Genomic DNA, 21,471 nt, shown 5'->3' with positions numbered 1-21,471 from the left:
ACTGAAAAGTTAATATCTTTCTGACATTCTACAAAATACACACAAGTTTTCAAAATGTTTTAAAATTTGTATTCATTTTCATTCAGGTTATTACATTTTATTTGAATTATAACACATGATGTTTTAAATATCAGCAAAAGTGAACGTAAGAAAATATTGGCTAAGTTAGAACAGCAAATGTAAAGGAAATAAAATAATAAACAATTATGGGAGTCCCATATCAATCACAAAAAGATGTTTAATTTTGCAACGAACACAGAAAGGGTATTTTTTTCCACATGCTGTGATTTAGAAGTTGGTATTATTTTTAAGATGAATAAATAGAACATTAGAATAAGATTGGAAGTGCAGATATGACTTCTTACAAGAAGGAAATACAACAGAAGGGTAGTTTAGTATTATGAGGCATGCAGGCTCTAAAATATACCAGGTGAGGGAACTGGGTGTAGCTCAGAAATACAGTGCTTAGCATTCTGAAGTGCTAAGTTCAATCACCAACATTAAACAATAAACAAACAGGAGAAAACCCAAAACCTCAGTTTTATAGAAAGAAAATGACAATATAAATATGTGTGCAATTGTAAAGGATTAAAACTTTAAAGATATTATTCACAGATGGGTATGAATTAAAATTAAACTGTTAATGCAAAAGAAATTAAACAACATTGCAAAATGGTAGATGTATAGTACTTGGTAGTTGAAAATCAATTGTTATATTGCATTATAACTGATAGAAAACTAAACTTATTAGGGATTATAAATTTCAAAAGTACATCACAATATAAACAAAAGTGTTGCTGAAAACTAAATTAAGAGCTGTTTCAAAAGATAGGATTTTCTACACTATTCCGCTCAGGACCATTGCTGTGAATGTTAGGGTAAATTGGTTTCAAAAACTTGAATTCGCTTGTTCCAGAAGAATCTCCCGTCAGACACACCTTATACTGGTAGCTCTGGGACAGAGTGCCAGTGCCGCTGACATCCACCAGGTGGCCAGGAAAGTGGCCCTCAGGCACTGAGCAGACCTCTAGTGATGCCGCCCTGCGCCTCCTGCACACTCTCACCGCCACGAACACCAGCACAGAGAAGAGGAAGAGCGATGACACCGACGCCAAGGCGATGACCAAGTAGACAGTGAGCGAGTCCCCCTGCGCGCGCTCGGGCGCCACTTCCGGGAGCGGCAGGTAGGGCTGGGAGAAGCCATCCACCAGCAGCACGTGCAGCGTGACGCTGGCAGACAGCGGAGGCTCGCCATTGTCCTTGACCAGCACCACCAGCCTGTGCCTGGCCGCATCGCGCTCGCTCAGCAGCCTGGTGGTGCGCACCTCGCCATTGTGCGCCCACACGCCAAACAGCCCTGGCTCCGTGGCCTTGAGCAGCTGGTATGACAGCCAGGCGTTCTGGCCCGAGTCTCCATCCACTGCCACCACCTTGGTGACCAGGTAGCCCTGCTCTGCTGCCCTGGGTACCAGCTCGGTACAAGGCGCAGAGGCGTTCTGCATTGGGTACAGCACGAAGGGCGAGTTGTCATTGTCGTCCAGCACCACCACTCGCACCAGCGCCTGGCTGCTGAGCGCGGGAGAGCCTTGGTCTGTGGCGCCCACGTGAAACTCGAATGACTGCAGGACCTCGAAGTCCAGCGCCCTCAGCGCGAACAGCTGTCCATTGTCTGCGTTGATGGAGACCAGCGAGGTGAGGGGCAGGTGCGGGTCCTGGTTTGGCAGCAGCGAGTAGGTGATCTGGGCATTGGTGCCTGAGTCTCTGTCTGTGGCGCTGACACTGCCTATTTGCAGGGCGGGTTGGTTATTCTCGCGGACCAACAGCGTGTATGATGTTTGTGTGAAGGCAGGGGCGTTGTCGTTGACGTCGGAGACGAGGACAGTTATGTTGTGCTGGGTTTTCAGCCTGGGTGTCCCCAAGTCTGTGACCGTGATGGTGATGTTGTACTCGGCTCTGCTCTCTCTGTCTAGTGCTTCTTCTGTCATTAGGATGTAAAAATTTTCCACAGAGGGTTTCAGACGGAAAGGCAAATTATCCTGTATGTAGCAAACGGTCTTTCCATTTTCTCCAGAATCTCTGTCTTTAGCCCTAAAAACTGCCAGTACTGTTTCAGGAGAGTTCTCATCGATGTAGTTGGAAAGTGATGATATGATCAATTCAGGAGGATTGTCATTGGTGTCTAATACCTGAACCAAAACCATACATCTTGCAGAAAGGCCCCCACCATCAATTGCCTGTACGTTTATTTTGTGAGACTTTACTAGTTCATAGTCAAGCAATGCTTTGAGAATGATTTCCCCAGAAAAAGGATTGATTTGAAAGATTGTTTGAATATCTTCATCAGCATCAAAAAATGAATAGGTTACTTCTGCATTGACTCCTGAATCTGCATCTTCTGCAGAGATTTTAACCACAAGAGACCCTAAGGGGCTATTTTCTGGAGCCTGGGTCTCATAAATCAGCTGAGAAAATTTGGGAGCATTGTCATTGACATCCAGGACAAGGATGCGTATAGTGGTGATTCCTGACCTGGGTGGAGATCCACCATCCAGTGCTGTGAGTGTTAAATTGAGCTCTGGCTGCTTTTCCCAGTCAAGAGCTTTGTCTAGCACTAGCTCTGGATATATTGTTCCCTCATCACTGTCACTAATTGTAATATGAAAAAAAGAATTGGGTTCAATTGTATAGTTTTGGATACCATTAAGTCCTCTATCTGAATCTTGTGCTCTTTCTAAACGAAATGTTGCCCCTTCTGCTGTATTTTCTAGTATTTTTAAGACCATCTCTTTCTCCCGAAATACTGGTGAGTGATCATTTATATCTCTGATTTTCAACTCAGCCCGGTAAATCTGAAAGGGGTTATCCATTAAAATTTGGAAATACAGCATACAGGGCTCTATGGAGCCACACAGTTTCTCCCTGTCCAGTTTTTCATTTGTGAGCACATTTCCAGTATGAGAATCCAGAAGCAAGTGTTGTTTATTATCATCAGAAACCACCCTCGTTCTCCGTGTAGCCAGCTCCTCCACCCCTATTCCCAGCTCCTTTGCCAGATTGACGACAAAGGATCCTCTTTCAGTTTCCTCTGTCACAGAATAATGTCGAAACCTATTAGCTGCCAAGGATACTCCCCCAAACAGAAAGAGAAGTAAGACTTGCCTTTGTCTTGGGAAGCACAACCTTCTGGTCTCCATAGCTTCTTCTTTCATCAATTCCAGTAATAAGCAGAACTCACAGCCTAAACAGCAGTTGGAAGCCTCAGACTTACACTTTGTACTAACAGGGAGCTAAGATTTCTTTTGTCTTTTTCTTCCCAGCCCATCTGTCTGGATCTTCCTTTTTTGTTAGTGACCTCAGTAGCAACCTCAGTTCAAAATTTCTGTCTCTTTAGCCTGCAGCGCCACCGCGTGGCTTCCAAAACACTCAAAATTTTAACATTTTTCCTGTGTATTATTTATAAGGTATTTCATTTAGTGGCTTTTTTTCAAATTTTGAATTTTTATTTTCTATTTTTTAAAATAATATTTGTATAGAGATGCATTCACATTGTTTATTCATTGTTCCATGGGAAAGTTAAAAAATTGGGAAACAAAAAGATACTGCTGTAGCAATAATTTTGTTCACTTTACTGATAGGTTTTGCTCCTGTACCAGGTCTTTCAATTGTGATACAACACTTATGCAACCAAATGGAATATTTTGGGTTCCTCATGGAACCATCAAAATAGTAATTTTATTTTTCCAGTGACATTGGGCACAAGAACACCAAAAACTGGCAAAGAAGCCCATTTCATATGTTTTTCAAAAAACTCCTTCAAAAATCTCATTACAATGCCTAAACAGAATCACCACTCTGTAATCAGAACCAAGCATTTAGGCTGTTCCTTTTCCGTGTTCCCATAAATACTTATGCATATAACTATGATGATCCTGTAAATAGTATTGCTTCTCATTTTAAGCCACTCTGTCCTTTCTTCAATATGTGAGCTACTTGAGGACAGAAACTACATCTTAGTAATCTTTGGTTGGCAAATAAGCCACTCACTAATTCTGGTAATAAAGCATGCATATAGATAAACTGTAGTGAATAGGACCTGAAACAATATTCAGTACCTTTCAAAACCTAACCCCTACAATTTGAAAATTGTCTTCTTTCATTCACTTACACATGCTTTTCAATTTCTAAAACCTTTTTTGCCTTTGTTTTTCTTATATAAAATTTAAAATACCTTGCAGAATTAAAGAATGGCCTAACCTTTATTTTAAGGTTCCTCTTAATTGAAATCCAGTAAGACTTTATGTGCATTAAATAAAGGGAGGTAAAGATCACAACTAACACATATCATAACATTATGGAAAGTAGAAATAACATTATACCATTTGCTTCACAGTAATTTTATTCAAAGGCCTAAAATCTAGAAAGATAGTCTTCTACATATTATGATTTTCCTACAAAAAGCAAGTGATATAAATTAAGTCTAGTAAGTCTAGGGAGATATATAAGGAAAAGGCTAGAGATCACCAAGAAACAAAAGCAAACAACAAAAACCCACTACTCTGTTGAATATAAAAGACACGTTATGAGAACCTCTAATTGATAGTTTCTATTGTTTTTTTTTCAACTGAGTGGAAATGGATTGCTAGCTAATAAAACTTAACAGGGATCCCTGATTTTTTTCACACACAATTAAAAGCAACAAATTATGAAATATTTCTATATGATGCTGTAGAATGCCCAAAGTTTGCCTTTATGGCTTCAAATGTAAGAGCATTTACACACTCAGTATTTTACAATGACTTTTCTTTTTATGTTCAGGTTAGGCTGATTAGATATTTAGCATACCACTTGTAACAGAAATATTATTATTAAATACAGATACATCAACAGGGAAAACAGAACTTTAAAAAGTAACATAGTTTAAGAAAGATGTAATAATTAAAATCAAGGATTACAAATCAACAAGAAGACCAATTTAGAAAGGAAAATAGAAATATCAAATAGTATATATGATATCTCATGAAGCAGAAGTCTAGAAAAGGGAGAACCAACATGAAATATATGTTGATAATAAAATCAATAAAACACATTGGGTGAAAGAAAATTTTAAAATGCTGTCAGCTTTGAAGATAAAGCCAACTCATTAATAGTCTATGAGGAAAAAAGTCTATGAGAAAACAATTGAGTAAACATAAAGAAAAAACTGTAGTAAGTTGATAATGAATTAAACTGAAAAATAAATAGTACTAAAAAATTGATGATAATGGACATAAACAATTTAACCAACAAGACAATATTAAACAGTTTATGACAAGACATGTTGGCATATGCTTGTAATCTCAGCTACTTTAGAGGCCTAAGCAGGGTGATTCACCAGCACTGGGAGTGGGTGAGTAAGTGTCTTTCCCTTATTGAATGGATTTCTATCAATAATTAAGTCCAAAAGTATTGTGGAAGAAAGAATTTTCCTCTATTTCTTTCTCAGGGCACTGGGGCTGGAGGATGGGGATAATTGGCTTCAAGAACTTAAACTCGCTGGTCACAGAACCTCCCTTCAGACACACCTCTTGTTGGTAACTCTGGGACAGAGTGCCAGTGCTGGCGACATCCACCAGGTGGCCCGGAAAGTGGCCTTCAGGCACAGAACACACACCTAGCGATGCCGCCCTGCTCCTCCTGCACAACCTCACCGCCACGAACACTAGCACAGAGAAGAGGAAGAGCGATGACACAGAGGCCAAAGCAATGACCAAATAGACAGTGAGTGAGTCCCCCTGGGCGCGCTCAGGCGCCACTTCCGGGAGCGGCAGGTAGGGCTGGGAGAAGCCATCCACTAGCAGCACGTGCAGCGTGACGCTGGCAGACAGCGGAGGCTCGCCATTGTCCTTGACCAGCACCACCAGCCTGTGCCTGGCCGCGTCGCGCTCGCTCAGCAGCCTGGTGGTGCGCACCTCGCCATTGTGCGCCCACACGCCAAACAGCCCTGGCTCCGTGGCCTTGAGCAGCTGGTATGACAGCCAGGCGTTCTGGCCCGAGTCTCCATCCACTGCCACCACCTTGGTGACCAGGTAGCCCTGCTCTGCCGCCCTGGGCACCAGCTCGGTGCAGGGCGCAGAGGCGTTCTGCATTGGGTACAGCACGAAGGGCGGGTTGTCATTGTCGTCCAGCACTACCACTCGCACCAGCGCCTGGCTGCTGAGCGCAGGCGAGCCTTGGTCTGTGGCGCCCACGTGGAACTCGAATTCCTGCAGGGCCTTGAAGTCCAGCGCCCTCAGCGCGAACAGCTGCCCATTGTCTGCGTTGATTGAGACCAGCGAGGCGAGGGGTAGGTTTGGGTCCTGGTTTGGCAGCAGCGAGTAGGTGATCTGGGCATTGGTGCCTGAGTCTCTGTCTGTGGCACTGACACTGCCTATGTGCAGGGCGGGCTGGTTGTTCTCGCGCACTAACAGCGTATAGGAGGTTTCTCTGAAGGCAGGGGCGTTGTCGTTGACGTCTGATACCTGCACTGTTATGTTAAGCTGTGTTTTCAATCTGGGTGTCCCCATATCTGTAACAGTGATGGTCACGTTGTATTCCTCTCTTTCTTCTCTGTCTAGTGCTCTCTTTGTTTTCAAGGTGTAAAAGTTCTTGCCTGAAGGTTTTAGAAGAAAGGGCATGTCTTCCCGAATGGAGGAAATCGTCTTTCCGTTGTTCCCAGAGTCAGGATCTGAAACTCTGAAAACAGCAACCACCATCTCCGGGGAGTTCTCCGGGATGGGACTGGTGAGTGCAGACATGGACACTTCGGGATTGTTATCATTTACATCCACTACCTGTAGGAGAAGAGTGCATTTCCCCCAAAGACCTCCTCCGTCTGTAGCCTTGATGTCCACTTCATAAAACGGGACTGTTTCAAAATCTACTTGTTTTCTAAGTCGAATTTCTCCTGTCATAGGATTTAGCTCCAAAGTTTTGCTAACATCTTCTGAAGCCTGAAAGAGCATATATATTATTTTCCCATAGACGCCACCGTCTAAATCAGTGGCGGAGACAGTGACTACCAGAGAACCTACCGGGCTGTTCTCAGGAATTTGCACCTTGTAGATTGGCTGCTGAAACTCAGGGGCATTATCGTTGATGTCCAACACTTCAATAAGGACCTGTGTGGTTCCAGACAGCGGAGGAGAGCCGCCATCCAGAGCTGTCAGGGTTAATCTTAGTTCAGGCTCTTCCTCTCGATCCAGCTCTTTTTCCAAAACCAGTTGAGGATATTTCTTGCCGTTGTTGCGTTCATAGGTAAGAACGCGGAAATGGGAGTTGAGGCTGATTTGATAGTTCTGAACATTATTGTTTCCAACATCCAAGTCCAGAGCATTATTCAGAGGGAACACATTTCCTAGGGGGCTGTTTTCCAGTATTTTAAGAAGTATTTCTCCTTCTGGGAACACAGGAGAATGATCATTTATGTCTTTCACCTTCAGTTCAGCCTGAAATATCTCTAAGGGTCTTTCCATTAACACTTGGAAATTTAGTATACAAGGCTCAGTGGGCCCACATAGCTCCTCTCTATCTAATTTCTCATTTATGAGCAAATCTCCAGTTTGAACCTTGAGCTGCAAATACTCTTTGTTTCCTTGGGAAATGATCCGGGCCCCTCTGGTGGACATCTCTGCCAACTCCAGCCCTAGGTCTTTCACTAGATTTGCCACTAAGGAACCTTTCTCCATTTCTTCCACTACTACATATGGTCCCAACTCGGCGCCTGCCCCAGACAAGCTCAGCAAAACAAAGAAAAGTAAGACTTGCCTTTGTCTCTGATTTGGCAGCCATTCAATCTCCATTGCTATTTCTTGGAAATTCTTGTCTACAGGAGATTCACGTGTACCCAGGGTCTTGTTAGCGCTGTCCAGCAGTCCAGAATGCCAGAACTAAGCCGTTAAACAGAGTTTTTAAAGATATCGCACTCACTTTTGCTCTGGCGGAGAAAGCTTTTCTTTTGCTTCTAGGCGGCAAGAAACTGGCTGGCAAACTGGAATTGCGGAAGCCAGTGTTGTTTTCCATTTTCTTGACCTTTAGCGCCACCATGCGTTCACTTAGTCTTACTTTTTTTTTGATGGAACTGGAAACCAAATTTTCCAAAATGAAGGCTTTGTGATATTAAACACTTGAGTTTTATTTTCAAGATGCTTTTGTATGTACAGAGAGAACACTGGTGTTTCATGGAAAGGAGTACAAATAGCACACTATTACTGATATTATTGACCATGCTGTTGTTAATGATTAAATGTTGCCATTTACATCTAAACTAAGAAGAACATACGTGTAGGAGCAAAATGTTTCCAAAGTAACACACATATTTTTCAGGGTACTTATTATAGGATTAAAAATGAATGGACAATGCAAAAATTACAATCAGCGGGGTTCTAAAGAGTGTAGTTAACCTTTTTTTGATGTGGTGCAATCCCCAGGGCTTCTTGCATGGGAGGCAAGACCTTTACCACATAGACACATCCAAGCCCCTAATCAATGCTTAATTAAAGAATAAGTAACTTCTTTCCAACACCTAAGCCTCAAAACTGAATTTTTACAATTTTCAAATTAACGGAAAATTATTTTCTAAATAGGCAAATCTCAAGGTTGGCCTTGCCACACTTTGGAATTCTGTTTTTTTAAATTTTAACAAGAACAATTTCTATCTTATTCTTTTAAAAACATTGTTGAGATGTAACTCAAATACCCAAAATTCACCAACTTAAAGCATATGATTCAGTGGCTCTTAATGTATTCACATTGTTGTACTTCCATAATCATTCAATTTTAGAATATTCCCATCACCTTAAGAAGAAACATTATCCTTTATCTATAATCCCACTATTGTCCCATTTCTCCTGGCTTCAACCCCAAGCATTTATTAATCTACTTTTTTATAGAGTTCCCTTTTTTAAACTTTTAAATGAAGGAAATGATATAATATGCAGACTTTTATGACTGGTTTCTTTCATACAAATAACGCTTTCAAGGTTTCATTCAAGTTTTAGCATGTAGCAACACTTCTTTTATAACTGAATAATACTGTGTTGTTCAGATAGATCAGATTTTGATGATCTATTCATCCACTGAGGGACATTTGAGTTGTCCCCTTTTGGCTATGTTGACAAAGTTGTTGTGAACATTCTTATACCAGTTTTTGGGTGGACCTGTAATTTTATTTTGCTAATAGTGAAATTGCTGGATCATATGCTATTTATATATTTAATTGTTTCAGGACCTACCACACTTTTCCCCTAAATGGCTGAATCATTCTACATCCTCAGCAGTGTATCAGGATACCAATATTCCCACATCCTCCCAGTGCTTGTTATTATCTGAGTTTTTGTATGTAGCTACCTCAGTGAAATGGTGTCTCACTGTAATTTTGATTTATATGTCCCTAATTACACTAATGATATTGAGCATCTTTTCAGTTATTGGCCATTGGTTATCTTCCTTAGAAAAAATGTCTATTCAGATTTTTGCCTGTTTTGTGAATTCAGCTATTTGTTTTATAATTGAATTACAAGTGCCCTTTATAATTCTAGGTATAAGACCCTTATCAAATTTGGATTCTTTTGTTTGTGTTTCCCATTTCTGTAATTTGAATTGAATTGCAATTCATGGTGGGATGGATGTATAACCAGTAGCAGAGTTGGCTAGCATGCATGAGACCTAGATTTGAGCCCCACAACTATAAAAATAGTTCATGATCTTTATCAATTTAGTGCTCTTGTGCATGAATTTAAGAACCTTGTTAATTATCTTGTTTTGAGTTTAAGCATCAAATCAGTGAGGCCTAACTTTCTGCTATAAAGACTTTCATGTGTCCTCCTTTGACCACAGGTGGGTGGTACTGTTAAAATGGAGAATTTTCTTCCAAGTGACCAACCTGTGGTAGACAGAATAATAGCTACTCAAAGATGTCCCCAAATATGTAAATATGTTACCTTACATGGCAGAAAAATTATTTGCAAATCTGTTTAAATTCAAGATCTTGTGAAGAGAAGATCATCCTGTATTATTTAGATAAGAAGGATCTTCCCTAGCTACAGTCAGAGGGAGATGTAACCAGTAAAGAATGGATAGAGTAGCAATGTTGCTGGCTTTGAAGATGGATGAAGGGGTTATGAGACAAGTAATAAAGGTAGTATCTAGAATATGGAAAAGACAAAAGAAATGGGTTCTCTCTAGAGCCACTGGCATGCAATGCATCCCTATTGATTCAGTATTTTAGTTCAGTAAGATCCAGATCAGACTTCTTGTCTACAAACTGTAAGATTATACAGTTTAATTGTTTTAAGTAACTAACTGCTGCAGTCTGGCTGTTGCAAAATAACCGGGGAGTGACAAACAACTTGTGAAGGTTGATGCAGCAGGAGTGGGAGCCGTTTATTGTAGGACAGGAGGAGTATATATACATTCCATGCCGCAGTCTGGCTGGGCACAATTCAGGAGCCACTTGTCAAAAGAAACTAACTTTATTTTTAGAACTACAAATGCCAAGCAAAACAGCTCCTCAGGAAAAAACCCTCAGAGCCCAACTGCCACCACTGGCTTCCCACACGCCTCTCACCCTCACACCAGCCTCTCAACCTCCCACAATCCTCCTGCTCTTGAGGCCGATTGGCTGGGTTGTGTGGGCGGAGCCAAAGAAGTCCCCTAATGAGCAGCTCTGTGGAGGAGCCAATCAGCTAGATGTTGCTGGGGCCGCTGTGAATCAATCATCAGCTGGCAGTTGGAAGTTTGCTGGGGCCCCTTTGGCTGTGGCTCTCAACAATTCCACACAGCTTATCTAATTAACATAAACTAGATACAGCAGTCAACCAATAAGGAATCTCCACACTTAATGGCTCGCTGGCGTTACTTCACAAACCACTCCCTCTGGCAAAATGCCAGGCGCCATCCTGACTTGTTTACAGACTCTTAACAACTAACTTTGTGATTTTTTTCCCAGAAACAATAGAAAACTAATGTATTAACACAAATATGGATTTATATGCACCCAGCGGTTGAATCAACAAAAAGTTATCATTTCTATAAGAATAATATTATCATAACAAATGCTGAAGAGTGTCTCTTTCATCAGTGGCGGATCATTCTTTCTGAACAGTCATTTATGACCCATATATAGTTTTTTCCCCCAGCATAATTTAAAGGGGAATTGCCAAGGACATTGTTAATCTTAACAGAAAATAACTGGAGCCCATAATATTTTTCCTACTGAATTTCCAGATCTCTAAGTTATTTAGTGATGAAAACACCTCCATAATATTGCTTGAAGTTTTCTAAAATTAGGTTTTGATTACAATTAGTACTGTAATAGCAACTGCTTTCAAACATATTTCAAACATTTGCCAAAATGAATATAGTATATTTAATTTTAATAAGGGACTTATGAAAATATAATAAAGGAAGTTTCCACTTCCAAAACAAAATAAAAATAAATATATTACTTCTGATAAAAGAACACTGAAGAAAAAGCATAAGAAATTCAAGAAATGCAACCAGAGGGTAACTACTCTTTTTCAATGCACTCATTTCTACAATAATGAATGTGACATTCTAAAGACACCACTGATACAATCAGACTGATTCAGATCAATTGTGGTAGATGACCCAGCATACTTAAAACAGAATTTCTCCAACAACTTTGGTTTTATTGATCTACAACAGTGTGGTCACTGGTATAGAAATATATACAAACTATAGTGTGAAAGTTTTATTTTCACATGGGAATTTAATTCATGGAATAAAATTAAGACTAATAGTGGAATTTACTTCTTTGGAAAAAAATGATCCCAGGTAAGGCCTGCCAATATAGCATACTGGTTAAGAACTGAGGCATTAAATTCAGGTAGACTTAAATTTATATCTCAAATTTTTCCCTTTATTACTCAGAATCATGAGCAAGTAACTTAATCTTCCTAAATCTCCAATTTCCTCATATGTAAAAAGGGGATAATATGCTGGCTCCCTCAGGGCTTGGGAAAAGATTAAAAAGATAATGAATATAGAGCATGATTCACTACTTTTAGTGAAATTAGAAATCAAGAAACACACAAGTGTCAAAAGATCAATTACATCAAACTGCATAGCTAAGATTTGTGCATTTTATGTATGCATTACTGTTAATTAGATTCTACTGGAGGCAGCATAAAAACTGAAATAGTGGTGTGCTAATAAGATAAATGTTCCCTTATTGCTTAAGTAAAAAAAATCAGAAGTAGGATGACATGATGACTAAAGAGTCACTACACTATCTCAGTCCATTGTTTCTATGATCCAACATGGCTGTTTGTGTATAACCCATTCCATACATATTTCAAGCACCACAAAGCTGTTAGAGAAGGAAAAATTGAGACTCCTTCCCGATGATTTATTTCCCTCTAAAAGGTCTTCTTGGGTTTAGAGGATGGAACTCAGTGGTAGAGTCTTTGCCTAGCAAGTGCAAGGCCCTGGGTTCAATTCCCAGAACCAAAAGTGTCTTGGGAGTTTCCCAGAATTATTGTACATGCATCTAAACTATAACATAATCACATGTCCAATTCTAACCACCAAGAAGTCTTTTAAGATATATTCTTTTGACCAAGTACACTAATGCCCTAAACTTGGGGTCTAATACTAAAAATTAAAAGATGAATGAACATTGGCCTATGTACTTTCTGTCACAGATGAAGAAGAAAAGCCAATTTCGCTACTTCATCTCACAAGATAGTTATGGTGCAATATTTATTTCCTTTCCTTTAACACCAATGAAACTAAGTGAAAATCAGTTTAAAATAATTAATTAAAAATTTGGAGTTGGGGATATGGCTCAGTTGGTAGAGTGCTTGCCTTGAATGGACAAGTTCAGTCCCCAGCATCACACACACACACACACACACACACATACACACACACACACACACGCACACACACACACACCTCAAACCTCATATGGTGATAAAAGAAGCACAATTATATAATGCTTTAAGAAAAAAAAGTAGTACCAAAGAAGATTATTACTATGTGGAGAAAATAAAGCATGACCCAGATATCCTCACTGTACAGTTATCTTCCTTCCTGATTGGACATTAGAGTGTTAGTTTGTATTACTGCTCTGTAGATATTTAATGGTTTAACAACTAAGAAAATATTCGAGGAATTGCAATTGACTATGTAGAATTAATTTTCCAGACTTCCTCCCTATTCCTAAACTTTTTCACAACAAAGATTTGTATGACCATTGACATCAGCAGTGTCAATTTTGAAAGGCAAAATTTAGGATCACTCATTTTACACACATGGAGAAAAGATAAGAAACCAATATTTTAATCCAGTGAAAACCTAACTATTGCAGGCAAGTTAATATTCTGACAGAAAAACAATCTCTTTGAATTTGTCACAAAAATTAAAATATCATATATTTTAAAAGATTATTTTAACTGAATATTGAAACCTAAGTTATTTCTATAGTTGGGGTTTTATTACATTTCTGACCCAAGGGAATGGTCTTGGAAAGTAGGTAAAATAGGCTTCAGAAACTTGAATTCACTGGTCCCTGAGCCTCCTGTCAAGCACACCTCATACTGGTAGCTCTGGGACAGAGTCCCGGTGCCATGGACGTCCACCAGGTGGCCAGAAAAATGACCCTCAGGCACAGAGCAGACACCCAGCGGCGCCGCCCTGTGCCTCCTACACAGCCTCACCACAACGAACACCAGCACAGAGAAGAGGAAGAGCGATGACACAGAGGCCAAGGCGATGACCAAGTAGACAGTGAGCGAGTCCCCCTGTGCGCGCTCAGGCGCCACTTCCGGGAGCGGCAGGTAGGGCTGGGAGAAGCCATCCACCAGCAGCACGTGCAGCGTGACGCTGGAGGACAGCGGAGGCTCGCCATTGTCCTTGACCAGCACTACCAGCCTGTGCCTAGCCGCGTCGCGCTCACTCAGCAGCCTGGCAGTGCGCACCTCGCCATTGTGCGCCCACACGCCAAACAGCCCTGGCTCAGTGGCCTTAAGCAGCTGGTATGAGAGCCAGGCGTTCTGGCCTGAGTCTCTGTCCACCGCCACCACCTTGGTAACCAGGTAGCCCTGCTCTGCCGCCCTGGGCACCAGCTCCGTGCAGGGTGCAGAGGCATTCTGCATTGGGTACAGCACGAAGGGCGGGTTGTCATTTTCGTCCAGCACCACCACTCGCACCAGCGCCTGGCTGCTGAGCGCGGGCGAGCCTTGGTCTGTGGCGCCCACTCGGAACTCGAATGACTGCAGGGCCTCAAAGTCCAGCGACCTCAGCGCGAACAACTGCCCATTGTCTGCGTTGATGGAGACTAGCGAGGCGAGGTGCAGTTGCGAGTCCTGGTTTGGCAGCAGCGAGTAGGTGATCTGGGCATTGGTGCCTGAGTCTCTGTCTGTGGCACTGACACTGCCTATGTGCAGGGCAGGGCTGTTGTTCTCTTGCACCAATAGGATGTAGGAGGCTTGCGTGAAGATTGGCGAGTTATCATTGACGTCTGATACCTGCACTGTTATGTTAAGGTGTGTTTTCAATATTGGTGTCCCCAAATCCGTGACAGTGATGGTGATGTTGTACTCAGCTGTGTTCTCTCTGTCCAGTGGTCTCTCTGTTAATAGGGTATAAAAGTTTTCCACTGAAGATTTCAGGAAAAAGGGTAGATCCTCCTGAATGGAACAACTTATTTTCCCATTTTCTCCTGAATCAAGATCTAACACACTGAAAACTGCAACCACCATCTCAGGAGAGTTCTCAGATATGGGACTAGTAAATGCAGACATGGTAACTTCTGGGGCATGGTCATTTACATCCGTGACTTGGATCAGAACCGCACATTTTCCAGTAAAGCTTCCAGCATCTCTCGCTTCTATATTGACTTCATAGGACTCAACTCTTTCAAAATCAAGTTGTTCTTTCAGCCGAATTTCTCCTGTCAAGGGATTGATTGCAAATGTTTTGCTAATCTCATCTGAAGCCTGGAACAGTGAATAAGAGACCTCTCCATTGACTCCAAGGTCTACATCCGTAGCAGAGACCGTGACAATCAGGAAACCTATCGGACTGTCTTCAGGAATCTGCACCCTATAGATGAGCTGCTGAAATTCCGGGGCATTATCATTGACATCCACGACTTCAACGTGGATCTGAGCTGTGCCAGTCCGTGGTGGAGAGCCGCCATCCTGTGCTGTGAGGGTTAACTTGAGCTCAGGTTCCTCTTCTCGATCCAGCGCTTTCTCCAGCACTAGCTCCGGATATTTCCTGCCATCGCTGCGTTTTCGGGTAAGGACCCGAAAATAGGGATTGGGACTGATCACATAGTTCTCAATATTATTTTGGCCTACATCCATGTCCTGAGCATTCTTCAGAGGAAATGCAGTTCCAGAAGGACTGCTCTCTGATACTTTCAGCAACATTTCTTTGTCTAGGAACTCCGGAGAGTGGTCATTTATGTCTATTATTTGTAGCTCAGCTTGAAAAAATTCTAAAGGACTCTCTAGCATCACCTGGAAACGAAGCACACAGGGCTCTGTGTGCCCACACAATTCCTCCCTGTCCAGTTTTTCATTTAGTAACAATTCCCCAGTCTCCTGATTGAGCTGCAAATGTAGCTTATTCCCTTTGGAGAGGATTCTAACCCCCCTCCTGGAGAATTCCCTTTGTCCCAGACTCAAATCCTTTGCTAGATTGGTTACAAAGGAGTTGCCCTCAGTTTCCTCCACTACAGAATAGCGCCTAGGCTCTCCCGCTCCCTCCTGAAATAAGCCCAATAGGAAAAAGAAAATGACTTGCTTTTGTCTGCAGATGCGTTTCCCGCTGGCCTCCATTGTGTTTGGTACAGCCCACTGCAAGATTGTCTGCTGAACTGTAAAGTCGCGAGTATCTGATGCTGTGGTATTCCGCAAGATATCTGAGAAATATTCCAGTTCTTTTTAGAGTCCTTTTCAGAGGATCCAGTCCTCCTTTCTGTGGCATTCAAGCTTGGGTTGGGTTTCCAGCCTCTGCTGGTAAATTTTCCCGTATTGGAGTCGCACCTATGGTTCCGGTTTGTACCTTCTTATCCTGCAGCGCCACCAAGCGTCCTTATAGGTTCTTACAATTTGTGGAATGAAAATGGATGCAATATTCCTAAAATTGCCTCTATGTAGCAGTGGGCTATATAAGGTTACAACACCACATCAACTATCACTGTACCATTTTGGGTGGACAATTACCTGAAGCACACAGGAAATGACATTAGCAGAGATTTTCAATAATTCTAATTGAGTTTGGGGCAAAAGGTACATATTATTGTAATAATCTAATCAGAAAAAACGTACATTGGAATAACATAGAAAACTTTAATAATTATACACTTTTAATTGCTGTGAATTATGGAAACAATTACTACATATGAAACTTCCTTAGGCAAATTATTTAATCTTTCTTTGCCTCAGTTTACACACATGTAAAGTGAAATGGTAATAACAACTATCACATAGGGCTATTATGAATTTCCCACCTTACAGATGAGGAAACGAATGTAGAGAAAAGTTAACTTTATAAATAAACAACATATAGTGATTTGATGCCACTAGCTAGCTGAATCTGCATGAAACCATTGTTGTGACTAGAAAACACCTAAAAATTCACATGGTAGATGAGTGCATAAGCAGGACTATCTCAGAAAGAAGTTATGTCAAATATGAAACAAGGAAACACTGAAAAGCTTGTTAAATAGAGGCATAAATTCAGGAAAATCTGTGATAGCAGTAGTAAATATATATCTTGGAAGAATGTCTTTTTTGATTACCTCTATTTCTTTTCTCACAGAATCAACTTCTAATAACCTTGTCATTTAAAAAAATCTCAAACCCCATAAAAGAATAATATTATAACCCTCCATGTACTTATCACTAGTTTCAACAGTTATCAATATGTTTCCATAATGTTTTATCCCATCAATCCAACATTTTCACATTCTAGGAAAAGTGAATTTTCATCCACAAATACTTTGTTATGCATTTTTCACTGTAAAAACATAAACTACAATGTCATTATCATACCTAAGAAATTGTTAATATCAATTAAGATTCATATATATTCAAATTTCTCTAGTGTATTAAAAATCATTCAGTCAATATCAAGCAAGATACACACATTGTATTTGGCTGTAAAGTCTTTCAAGTTCTTTTACTGTGTAAACTTCCCTTTTTCAATTTCCATGCTATTTGTTTGTTGAGAAGTTATTGAAAACAATTTAAGATTTTATTACTATATTTTATCTGTAGACTATATCCCACTAGTACTATACATTGATACTAATACTATTTTTGGCAATAATATATAATATTTTGAGAGCACTCAAGCATGCTAAGTGCTGTATCCAGGATCTACACCTCCAGCTCTGGATAATTTTTAAATACAAAGCTTCTCCTTAATGCACCATAATTTCTAAAATTTATTAACAGTTTATGTTTCTCTTTGATACTATTTGATACTACATTATTCATTTTATTATTTTTTCTGACTAAGCACTGCATTAAATTGAGTAGGAAATTCTTAAAATAAAATTTTAAATTAAATTTGGAAAAAGTATTATGAATATAGCTATGAAATACTGCAGAAGAAACACTGTAATGTGAGGAAAACAATAAGCTAATGAAGCAACAAAATTATGTAATAACCCTACTCAGGACCATTAATCTTTTCTGTTAAATGAAAAACATATGTTCAGGAAAAAGCACTAGTTGATCTTTCAATTTGTTTTACTTGATATTTGGTTAGATCAGATCTTTAATAGTAATAGTTGAATAACTGTTTCATAAAATATGGCTTGTTGGTTTATTAAAATAATAAAACTACAGACCAGTAGTAATATCATTACACCCAGCAGTGTGATAAAAAACTCTTTTATTGTTTAGAAACATGCCAAGTGCTATCTAATGACAGAAAACAGTATAGCATTGGTGCCATGATACCAACAAAAATAACTAGGAGATTCTCAGTTCTGCTATTTACTAGTTGGTGACCTTACTGAGTCACTATGACTAAATATTAGCTCACTTCTGAAATTCCTCCCCTCATAGGTTTCATTGACGATTAATTGTGTTAAGATAGTGTATGCTAGACCATATGTGCTTTGAAAAAAAATCTTTAGAAAATACTCTACAATCTCTGCTCCCCAAACTTATAGTAGGTACACTTTTACAGAATCCCAGTCAACTATGAAAATTAGCAATAAAGAATGTAGACAATGGAGAGCAATTTAAAATAACTCTAAATAAATTTAACTGCCCTTAAACTTCTCCAACTGCACATTAAGCATAATTGTTTGGAATAAAACATGACATATATATATTTCATGCTTGTGGATGGTTCTTGGGAATTAAGCTGGATCCTTTTTTGACTTTAAGAGTTCTTGAAATACTGCAAAGTCACTTCTTTACAGGTATCCAGGGTAAGTTTCTAACTAGGAATATATCCTCAGACAGAGGATATATTCAGACAGAAGGGCTTATTTATCATTCTTTATGAGAAACCCAAATTATTCTGAAATGAGGGATTTTCCTCCACTTCCCTCCCTATGCTCTGGGATAGTATATTGGGGAAAATTGGTTTTAGGAACTTGAACTCACTGTTCGTCCCTGAACCTCCTTTCAGAAACACTTCATACTGGTAGCTCTGAGACAGTGTCCCGGTGCCACTGACATCCACCAGGTGGCCCGGAAAGTGGCCCTCAGGCACAGAGCAGACACCCAGCGGCGCCGCCCTACGCTTCCTGCACAGCCTCACCGCCACGAACACCAGCACAGAGAAGAGGAAGAGCGATGACACAGAGGCCAAGGCGATGACCAAGTAGATAGTGAGCGAGTCCCCTTGCGCGCGCTCGGGCGCCACTTCCGGGAGTGGCAGGTAGGGCTGGGAGAAGCCATCCACCAGCAGCAAGTGCAGCGTGACACTGGCAGACAGCGGAGGCTCGCCATTGTCCTTGACCAGCACCACCAGCCTGTGCCTGGCCGCGTCGCGCTCACTCAGCAGCCTGGCGGTGCGCACCTCGCCATTGTGCGCCCACACGCCAAACAGCCCTGGCTCCGTGGCCTTGAGCAGCTGGTATGACAGCCAGGCGTTCTGGCCCGAGTCTCTGTCCACTGCCACCACCTTGGTGACCAGGTAGCCCTGCTCTGCCGCCCTGGGCACCAGTTCGGTGCAGAGCGCAGAGGCGTTCTGCATTGGGTACAACACGAAGGGCGAGTTGTCATTTTCATCCAGCACCACCACTTGCACCAGCACCTGGCTGCTGAGCGCGGGCGAGCCTTGGTCGGTGGCGCCCACGTGGAACTCGAATGCCTGCAGGGCCTCGAAGTCCAGTGCTCTCAGCGCGAACAACTGCCCATTGTCTGCGTTGATGGAGACCAGCGAGGTGAGGGGCAGGTGTGGGTCCTGGGTTGGCAGCAGTGAATAGGTGATCTGGGCGTTGGTGCCTGAGTCTCCGTCTGTGGCGCTGATGCTTCCGATGTGCAGGGCGGGCTGGTTGTTCTCATGCACTAGCAGCGTGTAAGATGTTTGTGTGAAGGCAGGGGAATTGTCGTTGATGTCAGAGACAAGGACAGTAATGTTGTGTTCAGTTTTCAGCCTTGGTGTCCCCAAGTCAGTGACAGTGATTGTGATGCTGTATTCAGTGTTCTGCTCTCGATCCAGAGATCTCTCTGTTACCAATGTATAGAAATTTTCTACAGATGGCTTCAGGACAAAGGGGAGATCATCCTGGATGGAGCACACCATTTTCCCATTGTTCCCTGAATCTCTGTCTCTAATCCTAAAAACAGCAACCACGGTCTCTGGTGAGTTTTCTGCAATTGGACTAGTAAGTGATGATATGAGAATTTCTGGTGGATTATCATTTATATCTGTTACCTCAACAATCACTGTACAATTTCCAGAAAGTCCTCCACCATCTTTGGCCTGAATAGTTAATGTATAAGTTTGAATTGCTTCATAGTTCAATCTGGCTTTAAGATAAAGATATCCAGATGTTGAATTGACTTGAAATGTTTTGAGAATTCTTTCAGTGGCATAAAAAAATGCATAGACTATTTCCCCGTAACTTCCTGTATCTAAATCTCTAGCTGAGACAGTGACGACCAGGGAGCCAACCGGGCTGTTCTCAGGTACCTGCACTTTGTAGAGCGACTGCACAAATTCAGGGGCATTGTCGTTGACATCTACCACCAGGATGCGTAATAGCGTGGTTCCGGATCTGCCCGGAGAGCCACCATCCAAGGCCGTGAGGGTTAAACTGAGCTCAGGTATCTCCTCTCGATCCAGCGCTTGATCCAGTATCAATTTAGGAAGAAGATTCCCATCCCCACCAACATGGACATTAATATGAAAATAGGCATTAGGGCTGATGGTGTAATTACTCAGGCTGTTGGTTCCAACATCTGAATCCTGTGCACTTTCTAAAGGAAATGCTGCACCTGGATTTGTACTTTCTGGTATTTTCAAGAGAATCTCTTTGTCCAGAAAGACTGGAGAATGATCATTGATGTCTCTGACTTGTAGTTCAGCACGGAAAATCTGAAAAGGCTTTTCCAATAACAACTGGAAAGGAAGCACACAGGGCTCTGTAGGGCCGCATAATTCTTCCCGGTCCAATTTCTCATTTAGTAGTAAATCACCAGTAAGCGAATTGAGCAGCAAAAATCGCATATTCTGGTCTGAAACAATTCTAGACCGTCGGTCTGAGAGTTCTCCCACCCTCAACCCCAAGTCATTGGCCAAATTGGCCAGAAAAGTTCCTCTCTCAGTTTCCTCCGCCACAAAATACCGAAGCGGTTCCGCGCCAGCCCCAAACACTCCCAGAAATAAACAGAAAAACAGGACTTGCCTTTTCTGTACAGCGTGCTCCCCACTGGCCTCCATTATTTGTCAATCTTTCAAAAACAGAACCTCTGGGCCTCAAGCAGCTCTCAGAAAGGGCTGGAACTAAATCCTTAGAGATGGTGGGATAAGGGCATTTCTCGTGGGGAGAGATCCCCACTTTTCCCTAAGGCTTATCTCCGCGATTTCCTTTCCTCTTCCCTTCTGGCCAGACTTCCCTTTACGCTGGAATCTGTAACACTCTTTGTGAGGATATTTTTCCCCCTTCTCTTTTTAGCCAGCAGCGCCACCTTGCGTTTTGTGCTTGTTATTCCTATTCTCAAGAACAGGGGAAGGAAAAAAAAAAAAAGATGGCGGATTGAAGGCATTCTGCAACAGGACTGAGTTTTTCGTGTACTTGCTGTTTCATGTCACCTCTTTTCTTCAAGTGGTTGCAGTAATTCTAGTAAGTAATAGCTTGTTCTCATTTCCCCCTGTGACAAGCTGAATTCGTAGAAAAAAAAAAAGAATCTCTTGTTTTCTTAAATCTAGGGACACTCTGGCTCCCTACCAAAAATCTTTTAAAAATCTGAAGAAAACCTTCTCCTATCCCAAAAATTGATAGTAAAG

At 41.4% G+C, this 21,471-nt stretch overlaps 3 protein-coding genes across 5 annotated transcripts; all 3 read right to left on the bottom strand.

The window, feature by feature from the left end:
- Positions 1-46: 46 nt before the first annotated feature.
- LOC101954441 (protocadherin beta-10) lies at positions 47-4,238 on the bottom strand. The gene has a single exon (XM_005324293.4). The coding sequence runs from the start codon at positions 3,207-3,209 to the stop codon at positions 822-824; it is 2,388 nt and encodes a 795-aa protein (XP_005324350.3). The 5' UTR covers positions 3,210-4,238; the 3' UTR covers positions 47-821.
- Positions 4,239-4,378: 140 nt separating this feature from the next.
- Positions 4,379-16,193, bottom strand: LOC101964842 (protocadherin beta-16). Of its 3 annotated transcripts, none has more exons than XM_021725719.3 (2): positions 15,084-16,193; positions 4,379-7,073 (listed from the first exon to the last, which is right to left on the bottom strand). In XM_021725719.3, exons 1-2 carry the CDS (start codon positions 15,825-15,827, stop codon positions 5,424-5,426), a joined length of 2,394 nt encoding a protein of 797 aa, XP_021581394.2. In that variant the 5' UTR covers positions 15,828-16,193; the 3' UTR covers positions 4,379-5,423. The 3 variants fall into 3 exon arrangements, with proteins under 3 accessions (XP_021581394.2, XP_005324317.3, XP_077902782.1); XM_005324260.5 differs by having other exon boundaries at positions 4,379-7,191; positions 15,202-16,193; XM_078046656.1 differs by lacking the exon at positions 15,084-16,193 and having other exon boundaries at positions 4,379-11,054.
- A 1,681-nt stretch (positions 16,194-17,874) lies between these two features.
- On the bottom strand, positions 17,875-21,159 carry Pcdhb7 (protocadherin beta 7). The gene has a single exon (XM_013358127.4). The coding sequence runs from the start codon at positions 20,902-20,904 to the stop codon at positions 18,511-18,513; it is 2,394 nt and encodes a 797-aa protein (XP_013213581.2). The 5' UTR covers positions 20,905-21,159; the 3' UTR covers positions 17,875-18,510.
- Between the last annotated feature and the right edge of the window lie 312 nt (positions 21,160-21,471).

This window comes from Ictidomys tridecemlineatus, chromosome 1, assembly GCF_052094955.1.
Source record: "Ictidomys tridecemlineatus isolate mIctTri1 chromosome 1, mIctTri1.hap1, whole genome shotgun sequence".
NCBI classification, from domain to species: Eukaryota; Metazoa; Chordata; class Mammalia; order Rodentia; family Sciuridae; genus Ictidomys; species Ictidomys tridecemlineatus.
This window is presented reverse-complemented; position numbering and strand designations above follow the sequence as displayed.